The sequence below is a fragment of the Lithobates pipiens genome, unplaced genomic scaffold (assembly GCF_037356315.1).
Source record: "Lithobates pipiens isolate NorthernLeopardFrog02 unplaced genomic scaffold, aLitPip1_a1.2 Scaffold_16, whole genome shotgun sequence".
NCBI classification, from domain to species: domain Eukaryota; kingdom Metazoa; phylum Chordata; class Amphibia; order Anura; family Ranidae; genus Lithobates; species Lithobates pipiens.
In genome coordinates this window covers 447,538,798-447,554,265 of record NW_027507748.1, presented here as the reverse complement: position 1 = coordinate 447,554,265, position 15,468 = coordinate 447,538,798, and the positions used below count along the sequence as shown (strand labels likewise).

The following is a 15,468-nucleotide window of genomic DNA, read 5'->3' as shown; positions in this document are numbered from 1 at the left end:
TTGCACAGACACTCAATATAACATCTGTGTGGGTGCATGTCCCTGAACTCACACTGTCTGCTTTTGGGACCAAGCACCTGCAGCCACATGGATGTCAAATTGAGAACTGATGCTATGTTTATGCAGCCAATGCTTCTCAATTGACATGAAAAGGAACAACTGTGCATCCCTGTGCGGGCAAGCATGGCCTTGCATGGACGTATGCTTTAGTATGCCCCATGTGAACATGGCTTTGCTGCACTTTTTGTGAAAATAATGATTTGATAAGCATTTGGCAACTATTACAGGGCCTAAAAAAAACAGTACATACAGTTGGACATTCCAACAACAAAATCCGTCAGATTTTTTCCAACCGATTTTGGCCCAAACTTGTCTTGCATACACACGGTCGCACAAAGTTGTCGGAAAATCCGCGCATTGACATAGAACACGTACGATGGGACTATAAAGAGGGCAGTAGCCAATAGCTTTTGTCTCGTAATTTATTCTGAGCACACTTTGTCTACACGCGATAGGAATTTAAACGATCGGATTTTGTTGTGGGAAAATTTTAGATCCTGCTCTCAAACTTTGTGTCTTGGAAATTCCGACAGAAAAAGTCAGACGGAGCCCACACATGATCGGATTTCCTGACAACAAGATCCGATCACACATTTTCCGTCGGAAAGTCCGACCGTGTGTACAGGGAATAACACATTGGGATTTATTTACTAAAGGCAACTCAACTTTGCACTACAAGTGCACTTGTAAGTGTAGTCACTGTAGATCTGAGGGGGACATGCAAGGAAAATAAAAAACAGCATTTTTGCTTGCACATGATTGGATAAAAAAAAATCAGCAGAGCTTCTCCTCATTTCAGATCTTCCCCTCAGATCTAAAGCAACTGCACTTCCAAGTGCACTTACAGTGCAAAGTGGATTTGCCTTTAGTGAATCAACCCCAATATGTCCACCATGCTGGCCTTTTTAGCTTGCATTCAATTTTAGGAAGCTAATATAAATATAGTTATAAAATAGTTATCAATATAGTTTTCCAAAGCTTATAGTAGCTGTACAGGCATACCCCACTTTTAAGTACACAACGGGGTTTATTTACTAAAGCTGGAAAGTGCAAAATCAGGCTCACTTCTGCATAGAAACCAATGAGCTTCTAACCCCAGCTTGTTCAATTAAGCTTTGTAATAAAACCTGGAAGCTCCTTGGTTTCTAAGCAGAAGTGAGCCTGATTTTGCACTCTCCAGCATTAGTAAATAAACCCCATTGTGGACTTAAAAGTGGGGTATGCCTGTATTAAAAAACGATATGTAAAGATTTTTGTCAAATACAGAAATGGTGGTTTTACACATTTGCCTGTCAGTTTTAAGAACTAAATATGTGTGGCTTCACAGTAGCTCTAGCCCATGCCCCACTGCTTTATATACTGATTTATGTTTGTACATGTGAAACTATATTTGTGTTATATGGTTATAATTATTATCAAATTTTATTATTACTCTTTCGTTAATAACTGTTATTATGTAAAGCATCTACAAATTACACATCACCGTACTTCAAATAATAAAGAATTACATTGGGCAAATATATGACTCAGAGGGGCTATTTTACTAAAGGCAAATTGACAGTACACTTTGCAAGTGCAGGTGCTACAGAGCTTAGTAAATTAGGTAAATCTTAACTTTGCAAAGAATACCCAATCACATGCAAGGAAAATAAAAAAAGAATGCATTTTTTGTGTAAATGTCAGTCAGCCAAACTTATCCCCATTTACTAAGCTACGGAGCAACTGCATGTGCAAAGTGCACAGTCTAGTTACCTTTAGTAAATCAACCCCAAAACCAGTTGGATGTAGAAATGTATATCAGCAAGTCTAACACTTTTTTTTTTTTTTTTTTTGGGGAAATATGATGTGATTTATTGTACCTCCAAATGGAATGTTTTTGCCCCTTTTGTCCTACCTTTTGTAATAACATCAAATGATGGTTTTATGGGTACCTGTGAAAAGCAATATATGGATAATGTTGGCCTTACAGTGACTTGACTTTTCCCAAATTTAGGAAAATGTATATCATCTAGAGAACTAGAAGGTATAAATCACAAGAAAGCATTTACTCAATTGTATATTTTCTCTTTACAGGACTATACTCTGACAATGTATTTCCAGCAGTACTGGAGAGACAAGAGATTAGCGTATACCGGAATCCCACTTAACCTCACTCTTGACAACCGAGTGGCAGATCAGCTGTGGGTTCCTGACACGTATTTTCTAAATGACAAAAAGTCTTTTGTTCATGGGGTTACAGTAAAAAACCGTATGATCCGCCTCCATCCAGATGGGACAGTTTTATATGGCCTAAGGTGAGTGAATTACTGAAGATTTTAGATGTATTTATTACATTTCTGTATATATTTATTTTTAGTTTGCTATGATGGTATTCTTATTAATACTTGTTGAATATAGGACAATTTTCTTAACCACTTTCAGACCGTACCAATTTGCTGGCTTAAGACCAGAGCACTTTTTGCGATTCAGCACTGCATCGCTTTAACTGACAATTTTGCGGTCGTGCGATGTGGCTCCCAAACAAAATTGATGCCCTTTTTTTCTCACAAATAGAGCTTTCTTTTGGTGGTATTTGATCACGGTTTTTATTTTTTGCACTATAAACAAAAAAAAACATTATTTTTTACTTTTTGCTATAATAAATATCCCCAAAAATATATAAAAAAACATTTTTTCTCCTGAGTTTAGGCCAATACGTATTCTTCTACATATTTTTAGTAAAAAAATCGCAATAAGCGATTATTGATTGGTTGGCGCAAAAGTTATAGCGTTTACAAAATAGGGGATAGTTTTATGCCATTTTTATTAATAATTATTTTTTTACTAGTAATGGCAGCAATCAGCGATTTTTATTGTGACTGCGACATTATGGCGGACACATCGAACATTTTTGACACATTTTTGGGACCGTTGTCATTTATACAGCAATCAGTGCTATACAAATGCACTGATTCCTGTGTAAATGACGCTGGCAGTGAAGGGGTTAACCAGGAGGTGGCAGTGTAGGGGTTAAGTGTGTCCTAGGGGCATGTTTCTAACTGTGGGGGCGTGGCTGTGTTTTACAGATCACTGATCTCTACTCCAATCACAGGGAGCAGAGATCAGTGTCACTTGTTGTTAGGCAGAACGAGGAGATGCTGTTTACATCAGCATCTCCCCGTTCTTCCTCCCTGTGAGACAATTGCAGCTATTCCTGTGGCGATCGAGTCTGCGGAACCCACGGTTGGACTCACGGGGGTCCCAACCGGCGATGGCACGGCAGCAAATTCAAAGGGACGTACCTGTACGCCCATTTGCTTGCCCGTGCCATTCTGCCGTCGTACATCGGTGTGCGCCGGTCGGGAAGCAGTTAATGAACTATTGTAATCAGTATTAATATGTATTGTAACGTAATAATAGTCTAAATCTCCACAAAATCAATGAATAGTTTTAACAGTAATGCCTTATCTATAATTTAATGTCCGCAGGAATTACCTACCCTCTAGTCGTGTGATGTCTGCAAGCTCCCTCTTTAGCACTGGCATCTTTGTTTAATCAAAGCATGGCAAAATTGTACACAAAGCCACTAAGCTGTATGATCTTCTATGCATGAAGGTAAAAAACCTTCTCTGTCCAGCAGCCCTCCCAGCCTCCCCAACACTCACCTGAGCCCCATTGTAATCCAGCGATGTGCACAAGAGCCTTGGATCTCTGGGGACTCTCCCTCTTCTTTGACAATCACAGTCAGTGAGCCAATGAAGAGAGAGAGTGGGTGAGGCCAAGCCGGGGCTCTGTGTGTGAATGGAAATGGAGTGGCTCGGGAGCCAGCCGCTCATAGCAAGCTGCTTCAGCAGCAAGGGAGGGGCATGAGCAGGGGACCTGGGAAGGGGAGGATCATAGCTGCTCTGTGCAAAACCATTACACAGAGCAGGTAACTATAACACATTTGTTTTTGTTTTTTTAATTCAGCCTTTAATATCACTTTAAGTTTTGACAAAAAGCTGATTGATTTCTATGCAGAGCTGCACCAGATTTTGCACTCTATAGCCCTAGAAAATTAACCCCACTGATTTTATTCTGCAACAAATCCTAGCAAGTTTTGTATTATTATTATTTTTAACACTAAAGGTAATTTCAGCTTTGTATTAATTACCTGGCAGGCTGTTAGACTATCAAACTCTTGCCTCAGCTCAGTTTTTTATTTTTAGTATTGGGATGCCTGTCTTTACACGCACATGAAAGTTAATGGCATCCCAGTCTTGCAGCTGTAACAGCTTAAACTCTTCTGGGAAGGCTGTCCACAAGGTTTAGGAGTGTGTCTATGGTAATGTTTGACCATTCTTCCAGAAGCGTATTTGTGAGGTCAGGCACTGATGTGGACGAGAAGGCCTGGATTGCAGTCTCCTTTCTGATTCTTCCCAAAGGTGTTCTATCGGGTTGAGGTCAGGAGTTTGTGGAGGCCAGTCAAGTTCCTCCACTCCAAACTCGATACTCATGTCTTTATGGACCTCGTTTGTGCATTGGTGCACAGTCATGTTGGAGCAGGAAGGGCCCCCCCCCCAAACTGTTCCCACAAAGTTAGGAGCATGAAATTGTCCAAAATTTCTTGGTATGCTGGTGCCTTAAGTGCCCGTTCACACAGGGGCGACACGACTTGCAGCGCGACTCACAGACGCGACCTGCACACGACTTCAGCGGCGACTTGCAAAATGACTTCTGTATAGAAGTCAATGCAAGTCGCCTGATGTCGCCCCAAAAAAAAACAGGAACCTTTTTCTAAGTCGGAGCGACTTGAGTCGCTCCTATGAGAACAGTTCCATAGTACAGAACGGAACGCGACTTGTCAAGCGGCTAAGTCGCCTGACAAGTCGCGGTAGTGTGAACGGGCACTAAGAGTTCTCTTCACTGAAACTAAGGGGCTAAGCCCAACCCCTGAAAAACAATCCCATACTATAATTCCCCCTCCACCAAATGATTTGGACCAGTGCACAAAGCAAGGTCCATAAAGACATGGATGAGTGAGTTTGGGGTGGAGGAACTTAACTACGTGCCTGCACAGAGTCTTGACCTTAACCAAATAGAACACCTTTAAGCTTCAAAAGGTAGGCCAACTCAATACTGAACCCTACATACTATGATTGGGATGCCATTAAAGGTGATGTGCGTTTAAAAGCAGACGTCTCAATACTTTAGGTAATATAGTGTATATAAAAGTACACATGCCATTTGAATGATTAGTCCTCTTCTGAAACGCTTATACATTTCTCCTTACTCCCCAGTCCCAGCATTCTGACCAGTGGCGGCTGGTGCTCAAAATTTTTGGGGGGGTGCAAACAAACTAAAAAATACTGAACCCCCCCCAATTGCAGCCACTTGTGCCCATCATATGCAGCCACTTGTGCCCATCATATGCAGCCACTTGCGCTCATCAAATGCAGCTACTTGTGCCCATCAAACACAGCCACTTGCCCATCAAAAGCAGCCCCCCACGTGCAGATTGTGGCTCTGGCCCCCCGTGTGTGGATCATGGCTCTGGCGCCTGGAGGGGGGGTGCCAGAGTCGCGATCTGCACGGGAGATGCAGCTGACTCAACCAAGGGGACATATCTCTCAGAGCGGTGGTGACCTCCGCTCCAGCGAGAGTCTCCTCGCTCTTATTCCTAAGCGCCAGCCACCCAATAGGGTGACCTGGTGCTTTGGCCAATCAGGAAGCAGGTCTGACATCCTGCTTCCTGATTGGCCAGGAGGAAGGTTAGTCTGAAAATAGCAAAAATGTATTCACTATTGTCACACAATTGGGTGGGATCAGGGTGCAGAGCCCACCCTATTTTGAAGCCTATTAGAGCCTCTGGCTATAAACAGGTGCTTCAAAATATACCACCCCCGCCAAAGGAATTCCATGCGTCCGTTTTCATGGCGCATGGTTGGCGGGGGGGCGGTACACTGTGCGGGCCGCCACTGATTCTGACCAAAGCATATTTTACCAGAGGCACTATCCAGGGTCCATCAATATGCTGCTTGCCATGCTTCAGACATCAACATCTGATTAAATTCTGCACACATCTTTTAATCTGTACTTGCAGAGACAACAGGCTCATGTATGGCTTTCCCCAAAAGGAATGGAAACCTCTTTACCTATGCTAAATCTTCAGAAAACCCCTGATCTTTACTGCCACTCTCTATGACCAATAAATGTTCGAAGATTTCAGTTAAAGTCTGGCCAGCATTTGGAATGCTGTAGAGGGACTATTAGGTACCAAAGTGCTGGAAGCCAATGGAGAGAGGGCTTTCCTTGCAGCTCAATTCCAGATTCCCTTGCGGGAGAGACAGGAGGAGTAAGGCCCAAAGAAGCACAGGTCACCTGCAGACTTGCTTGCAGAAAAGTCTCAGGCAAAGCTGCTGGGTCCTAGAGCCCTTCTCCTGCCCTGACAGATGCTGGGTCCTAGAGTCCTCTTGCTATTGGTACCCTGACAGTGACGATCTCCAGACATCTGACTATAGGCAACTATATTCTATGCTCAAAGTGCAAAGTATAGGGAAATAAGTGTACTTTTATATAAAGAATAATTAGCGCCAAGCTCAGTTAGGAGATAGGGTGGTCTTACAGCTTGATACTCAATGGGAGTATAAGAAAGGTGGTAAGAATTTTAGAAGTGAACTTTAACCAGATAATTCAGAATTGACAAATCCTTTAAAGCTCTTCTGTGTGACTTCAAGTATCATTGCGTCATTTTTTGAGTATTTCATTGTGACCCTGTATGAGGCAGTTGTAACAAATGGAAACCTTTCAAATAACTTTACACGTTTAACCTCTGTGAAAGCTCATGAAGTCACCCAGTTACTACATTGCTCTTCCATTAACCATCTAAATGCATAGCTTGTTGGTCTGGTAACCTTTATGCATCCATTATTTTCTAAAAAGTCTATTGAAAATATATTTGAAGTGACAGTATCTTAATGTTGCGTGTTTCATTGGTATAACAATATCAAGGTTGCACCTTGTTCTCATAAAAGCATATTTCAATTGTCAGGAAATATTTCTTTCTTGTTATCGTGTTATATGTTTATCATTACCCTTGTCAAAAGTCATTATTTGTGGCGAACAACTGTTGTTTGTATGTATGAATCAGCAATTTCAAACATAAAACAAAGTATTTCACACAATATTTGTATGATTCACCGTGCTTGTTCATATCTACATTTTCGCTTTGTTTTTTCAGTGTTAGGGGACACCTATCTTCAACAGGCACAATAGTTGCCTTTTAGCATGATAAGTAAAGACTTTAATAGCTGCAGTTCACTATTTGTGTCCTTCCTAATTTAGTCTTCTTCGAAAAAATTTAAATAGTAACTATGACCCAGGCATTATTTACTGATCTGACTAAATGATGAGATGTGCCTTCAAATATATAGGCAGTGACACTGACAGGGAAATGACTCTATAGACAGCAGGGACTATCAACTAGTCATTCTATAGGGTGCCGTGCCAATAGCATTTATGAAAAAAAATTTCAGGCAGTGTTGGACTTTGGACAGTAACTCACCACTCTCCAGTGCTAACCCTAACATAGAGTTTATCTAATCATTGCTGTGGGCATTCCAGTCTTCCTTAACAGCTGATGTTCTACATATAGATTGCTCTTGGATGATATTCAGTATTGAAAGCATCTACAAACTCTAGATCAGTGGTCATCAACCCTGTCCTCAAGGCCCAATAACAGGCCAGGTTTGCAAGATAACTGAAATACATCACAGGTGATATTATTTTCTGCTCAGTGATTGCATTATTCTAGTCTGCATCTCTCCAAGGTAATACATAAAACCTGGCCTGTTAGTGGGCCCTGAGGACAGGGTTGATGGCCACTGCTCTAGATGGTAGCTGACCATGGAAGTAGGGAGTACCTGAGTGCCATATTATACTGGGGAAGAACAATAGCAACAATAGTGGCCCTATCCTATATACATCTCCGCTCATACAATAAGATTGATCAACAACAGCTAAAAGTATATCTGCTGTTTTTTGAGATACTGAGTTTATCTCTCTATACTATATGCAATTGTATACATTGCCCTATAAGGTCACACACCTTGCAGTTTATTGTGACTTCCTTTTATTTCTCATATTATGGTTTTTTATATAGCTGTTTATGTAGCTGTGAAATAAAAACTATGTTTTAGATCATGGTGAGTTTGGTGCATGGATCTAGCACACTCCTGCTGATGTTTTTCTAATAGTATTTCCCACGGAAGACCAATCTTATAGTAAATGTATGCATTGGGTTGTTCTCCTATATGAAAGGAACTGATGTTGTTCCTCCCACTGTGTGCTGTCAGAAACCAAAAGCACTTCTTGTTTTGGTCTTATCTAAACAAGCTGTTACTGGCTTGAACAAGCATCTGACCAAACTGATCTTGGTTTGTTCAGATGCATCGGTGGGCAAAGGAGAGATCTGGCGTCTAATAGACCCCATATCTCTCCATAAAGAGGCGCATGCTATCACAAAGGATGTTTTTCATCAGTTTTAATAGCAATAAAAGAGCTAAAAGAAAAAATTTAAAGATACAGTGTAAATTAAAAAATTTAAATAAAAGAAATAATAAAAGAAAATGTTAAAGTGCGACCCCCCCCCCCCCATGCTCTCACGCTAATAAAATAAATAATACAAGAAAATGTTAAAGTGCCACCGTCCTCCCATGCTCTCATGCAAAGGCCCCCAGGGTTGATGTCTTTGCGTGAGAGCATGGAAGGGCAGTGTCACTTTAATATTTTATTTTATTATTTCTTTTATTTCATGAGAGCATGGGGGGCGTGGCACTTTAAAATGTTATTTTATTATTTCTTTTATTTTTATTTTTTCATTTACACTGTATCTTTAAATGTTTTTTTTTTTTTTTGCTATTAAAATGGATGAACAGCATCCCTTGTGATAGCATGGGCCTCTTTATGGCAAGATCTGGGATCTCCTCTGCCCACCATTGCATCTGAACAAACCAAGATCAGTTTGATCAGATGCTTGTTCAAGCCAGTAACAGCTTGTTTAGATAAGACCCAAGCAAGAAGTGCTTCTGGTTTCTGACATCCTACAGTGGGAAGAACAACGTTCACAGGAACCAGATGCAGCCAGTCACGTCCTTATCAGGCTCCCTGATCACATGGGGGGGCCCAGTAAAGGTGGTGGCAATGGCTGGATGGGGTTATCACCTGATCGGCCACCTGTAAGCCCCTGTACACACGGTCGGAGATTTCGACAACCAAATCCATCGGATTTTGTCCATCGAATCTTGTCCGAAACTGTTGCATACACACGGTCGGACTAAGTTGTCGAAAAATCCGATCATTCAGAACGTGATGACGTAATTTCATTATGATGGGACTACGTTCAGGCAAGTAGCCAATAGCTTTGATGTAGGAATTTGATCTGAGCATGCGTGGCACTTGGTCCGATCAAAATTCTCTACACATGATTGGAGTATGTCCGATCCAAACAGTTGGTCGGGAAATATTTCCAACATGTTGGAAAATTGGGACCGACGGACAACACGGTCCGATAGGACACATTCCGACGGATTCTCCGACCGTGTGTACAAGGGATAAAAGTAACCCAGTGGCTTCTTAGCTGCTAGGATTACTTTTCAATTGAAGGGAATCGCCAGTTCCAAAACATGATATCTTGATCATTGCTGCAGTGATGACCAAGATATCACCCTTCCAATCTAGCAAAGTACCAGTACGTCACTGGTCAGAAATGGGTTAAACTTTATTCTGCAATGTTTTTTCTTTCAAATATTAGTCACTAGTTATAGTTTGCTTATTAGAAACACAGCCGACATGTGCTTATAATATTAATGACAGTGGGCAAATAAAATCGGATTTTCACTAGGTTGCCATAAAATGGGCAAATTCACACAATTCAGATTACTCATCTCTAGTCATCCTTTATTTTCACACAGGACAGAAACAAAAAAAAACAGATTGGTAGATAAAGTAATGGAGCTGCCCAGCTTTAGATGTCAGTCCTCTTGATTCCTAGGTCTCACGTGATAATGCATAGATGTTATAAATGATTCCACTCTTCATTATTTTAAACGGCATAGTGTGATTGATACATATTTATCTCACTGGTAAATAAGGAAAGAGCATGCTTCATTATATATTCACTGTGTCACAACTGACTGACAAAAGAGTTATGGAATGGCACGTGGGATTCCTAAGAGCTGACAGAAACCTGTGTTCAAAAGGTTAACATTTGGCTGTGGTTCATTACTCTTTTGTTGAATTTTAATTGCTCTGGGACTCCCCACTAGCTGTTTTCAATATGCGGTGAAATTTATCATGTTCCTATTGTTACCTCTCCTAAGACAGTATTTGTCTCTTCACTTAATTCTGTCATCATTTCAAACGTGTCTGTATATCACCTATAAACAAATCTATTGTTTCCTGATGCTGTCAAGGAGGGTTGGATTTAAGGAGATAACTGAATCTATCACTGTTAGCAAGTTATCTATGTATATGCTGTATGTGATCTAATGGACCTACCATATCAGTGGCAGCTGGAGCCAGACACCTATCGAATTGTCATAATACTAGACACAGACTATGTGATAACACTCAAGATTTTAAACTGAATTTCATGTGGAAAACCCCATCATTCTGTTACTATAACTGAGGAGATCTCTATCTGCTCTGCTAATCAATTTTGCCAAGTTGTTAAGGCTCAAGTTCACCTTTATTATACCTTGAAAAAGTGTCCAAACCCCTTGAAACTTTCCACATTTTGTCATGTTACAACCAAAAACATAAATGTATTTTATTGGGATTGTATGTGATAGACTAGCCCGGAGTGGCACATACAGTTGTATGCAAACGTTTAGGAACCCCTGACAATTTCCATGATTGTCATTTATAAATATTTGGGTGTTTGGATCAACAATTTCATTTTGATCTATCAAATAACTGAAGGACACAGTAATATTTCAGTAGTGAAGTGAGGTTTATTGGATTAACATAAAATGTGCAATATGCATCAAAACGAATTTAGACAGGTGCATACATTTTAGCACCCTTGTCATTTTGTTGATTTGAATACCTGTAAGTACTTAGCACTGATTAACTGGAACACACAATTGGTTTGGTGAGCTCATTAAGCCTTGAAATTCATAGACAAGTGCATCCAATCATGAGAAAAGGTATTTAAGGTGGCCAATTGCAAGTTGTTGTTCTCTTTGACTCTCCTCTGTAGAGTGGCAACATGGGGGCATCAAAACAACTCTCAAATGACCTAAAAACAAAGATTGTTCTACATTATGGTTTAGGGGAAGGCTACAAAATGTTATCGCAAAGATATAATCTGTCAGTGTCCACTGTGAGGAACATAGTGAGGAAATGGAAGACCACAGGCACAGTTCTTGTTAAGGCCAGAAGTTGCAGGCCACATAAAATATTGGAGAGGCAAAGATGAAACAGCCCACGGAGGGTCACATGGATTCCACTCAATATCAGCAGATTCTTGAGAATAATGTTGAGGAATCAGTCACAAAGTTAAAGTTACGTCGGGGCTGGATATTTCAACAAGACAACGACCCAAAACACGGCTCAAAATCTACTTGGGCATTTATGTAGAGGAACAAATATAATGTTCCCCAGTCCCCAGACCTGAATATCATTGAACATCTGTGGGCTGATCTGAAGCGGCCGGCTGTCCATGCTCAGCAACCATCAAACCTAACTGAACTGGAGATGTTTTGCAAGGAGGAATAGTCCAAAATACATTCATCCAGAATCCAGACACTCATTACAGGCTATAGGAAGCATCTAGAGGCTGTTATTTCTGCTAAAGGAGGCTCTACTAAATATTGATGTCATTTTTCTTGGGGTGCCCAAATTTATGCACCTGTCTAATTTTGTTTTGATGCATATTGTGCATTTTCTGTTAATCCAATAAACCTAATTTCACTACTGAAATATTACTGTGTCCTTCAGTTATTTGATCAAAATGAAATTGCTGATCCAAACACCCAAATATTTATAAATGACAATCATGGAAATTGTCAGGTGTTCCTAAACTTTTGCATACAACTGTAATTGAAAATTATAAATTGTTTAAAAAAATGTTTTACACATAAATATCTGACGTAGTATGGTGTAAAGTCTCCTTTACTCTAACACCCCTAACTAAACTCTAGTGGAACCAATTGCCTTCAGAAGTCACCTAATTAGTAAAAAGTAAAAAGAGTCCACCTGTGTGTAGTTTGATGTCAGTATACATACAGCTGTTCTGTGAAGCCCTCAGAGGTTTGTTAGAAAACCTTAGTGAACAAACAGCATCATGAATGCCAAGGAACACACCGGACAGGCCAGGGATAAAGTTGTGGAAAAGTTTAAAGCAGGGTTAGGTTATAAAAAAAATATCCCAAGCTTTGAACAGCTCAAGGAGCACTGTTCAATCCATCATCCGAAAATGGAAAGAGTATGGCACAACTGCAAGCCTACCAAGACATGGCCGTCCACCTAAACTGACCTGCTTGGCAAGGAGAGCATTAATCAGAGAAGCAGACAGTTACATGGTAACTCTGGAGGAGCTGCAGAGATCCAGAGAATCTGTCCACAGAACAGCTATTATTCCTGCACTCCACAAATCTGACCTTTATGGAAGAGTAGCAAGAAGAAAGCAATTGTTGAAAGAAAGCCATAGGAAGTCCCGTTTGCAGTTTGGTGAGAAGCCATGTAGGGGACACAGCAAACACGTGGAAGAAGGTGCTTTGGTCACATGAGACCAAAATGTTACTTTTTTGGCCTAAAAGCAAAACGCTATGTGTGGCCGAAAAACTAACACTGCACATACATCATCCCCACTGTGAAACATGATGGTGGTAGCATGTTGTGGGGATGCTTTTCTTCAGCAGGGACAGAGAAGCTTTTCAGAGTTGATGGGAAGAAGGATGAAGACAAATACAGGACAATCTTATGCTGCGTACACACGATCAGACTATCCGGCGTGTGTGGGCTCCGGCGTACTTTTTTTCCCCAAAAGTCCAGCGCACTTAGAAAGTAGTTTTGACTGCGAGTCCGGCAGAATATCTGTCCGTCTGTGAATCCGCCGGACTTTTGAAATGAACAGACTTTCCCGCACACAGAGGAAAATGTCTCCAGGTAGCCAGGACTATCGAAGGAGGTCAATGTCGCCGCCTTCACCTGGTATGAATTTAAAGGGGAAGCCCTACGCCGAAAAACGGTGTGGGGGTCCCCCCAAGGTCCATATTAGACCCTTATCCGAGCACGCAACCCGGCCGGTCAGCAAAGGGGGTGGGGACGAGCGAGCGCCCCCCCCCCCCCTGCTGAGCCGTACCAGGCCCTCAACATGGGGGGTGCTTTGGGGAAGGAGGGCCCTGCGACCCTCACCCCAAAGCACCTTGTCCCCATGTTGATGAAGACAAGGGCCTCTTCCCGACAACCCTGGCCATTGGTTGTCAGGGTCTGCGGGTGGGGGCCTGATCGGAATCTGGGAGCCTCCTTTAATAAGGGGGCCCCCATATACCGACCCCCCACCCTATGTGAATGAGTATGGGGTACAATGTACCCCTACCCATTCACCTGGTGAAAAAAATGTAAAAAAAAAAAAAACACCACGCAAGGGTTTAAAATAATTTATTGCACAGCTCTGGGGGTCTTCTTCCGTCTTGGGGGGTCTTCTCGCCAGACTCCTTCACTATCTTCTGCTAGCTCTTTTACTAGTGGAAGAGCCCGGCTTTCTTCTTCGTCGCCGCCCGGGATCTTCTTCCGAATTCGGGGGTCTTGTCCCCCTCTTCATTTCTTCTTGCCGGGCCTCCGCTTTCTTCCTTTAGCTCTTTTACTAGCGGTGGCCCGGTCTTCTGTTGCCGCCGCCTCTTCTTCCAACTTCGGGGGTCTTCTCCCCCTCTTTGGTTCTTCTTGCCGGGCCTCCGCTCCTTCTTCCAGCTCTTTTACTAGCGGTTGCCCGGTCTTCTGTCACCGCCGCTATCGCCGCTTTCTCTTCTTCTCTTGGATAAGGGTCTGATATGGACTTGGGGGGTGACCCCCATGCCGTTTTCTCAGCGTAGGGCTTCCCCTTTAAGTCCATACCAGGTGACGGGGCCAGCGATGTGTCAATCTCGCCAACGAAAGCGGCGACATTGACCTCCTTCGCTAGTCCCGGCTACCTGGAGTGAACGGACTTTCCTCCGTGTGTGGGCAAGTCCGTTCATTTCAAAAGTACGGTGGACTCCCGCCATAGTCCGGTTGTGTGTGGGCAGGTCCGCTCGTTTGGAAAGTCTGGCGGTTTGTCCGCCGGGCTAAGTCCACCAGACAGTCTGATTGTGTGTACGCGACATTAGAAGAGAAGCTGTTAGAATCTGCAAAGGTTAGAAACTGGGGCAGAGGTTCACATTCCAGCAGGAGAATGACCCTAAACATGCAGCCAGAGCTACAATAGAATGGTTTAGATCAAAGCATATTCATGTGCCCAAGTCCAGATCTAAATCCAGTTAAGAATCTTTGGCATTACTTGAAAATTGCTGTGATGCTCTTCATCCGATCTGACAGAGGTTGATCTGTTTTGCAAAGAAAAATGGGCAAAAATGTCACTCTCCAGATGTGCAAAGCTGGTAGGAACATCCCCAAAAAGACTTGCAGCTGTAATTGCAGCAAAAGGTGGTTAAATACAAATGTACGCCACACTTTTCGGATATTTATTTGTAAAAAATGTTGAAAACCATTTATCATTTTCCTTCCACTTCACAATCATTTGCCGCATCGGGGGTCATTTACTAAAGCACAAGGAAGTACTGGGCGCTATTACATGTAATAGCGCCCATTTTAGGCAATTAAGATTTCAACAGGCGAACGTGTAAATGAAAAAGAGCGCCATTAGCGCCGAACATACGTTAAGAAATTTGGAAATTTACATATCCGATTCCATGGATATGCAAATGACAACTTCTATTAAGTTATTATATAGCACTGCACTGCAACCATGATCCATGTATGTGAAAAAAATGTTTTTATGTGAGATGTGCTCTACCTCATGTGCATCTATCGATGTATATTGCATTTAGTATTCCTAGTTTTTTCCTTCTTTTTGCTAACGAATGCAGTTATGAATGATTATTACAGAGTAATGTCTGCTATTCTGTAAAGTTACATGTAGTGAAAATGTAGGTTACCTATTTGTTGTATGTTGTTTTTTTCATGTTTTTTTTAAATTTAGGTGATTATAAAGCGGTAATTATTTATGTTCATTCTTTAATCATACTACACTATTATGCAGGTCTCAGCATACTTAGCACAATGGCTTGGTGGTCTGCTCAGATGTCTCCACAGCACTCAAGGTATGAGTTCAAATCCCAGCCAACCAGCTGTGTTTATTTTTCAGTGCACAAGCAAATTAAAATAAACAAAGAAATGTAAACTGCCCGT

At 41.7% G+C, this 15,468-nt stretch overlaps 1 protein-coding gene across 2 annotated transcripts in view; it reads left to right on the top strand.

The window, feature by feature from the left end:
* GABRB3 (gamma-aminobutyric acid type A receptor subunit beta3) overlaps window positions 1-15,468 on the top strand; it is a 540,236-nt gene that overhangs the window by 441,679 nt on the left and 83,089 nt on the right. For both annotated transcript variants that reach the window (XM_077482772.1, XM_077482774.1), the window contains one exon: window positions 2,134-2,354. In XM_077482772.1, coding sequence (XP_077338898.1) covers window positions 2,134-2,354 — 221 coding nt within the window. The remainder of the gene's footprint in view (window positions 1-2,133; window positions 2,355-15,468) is intronic.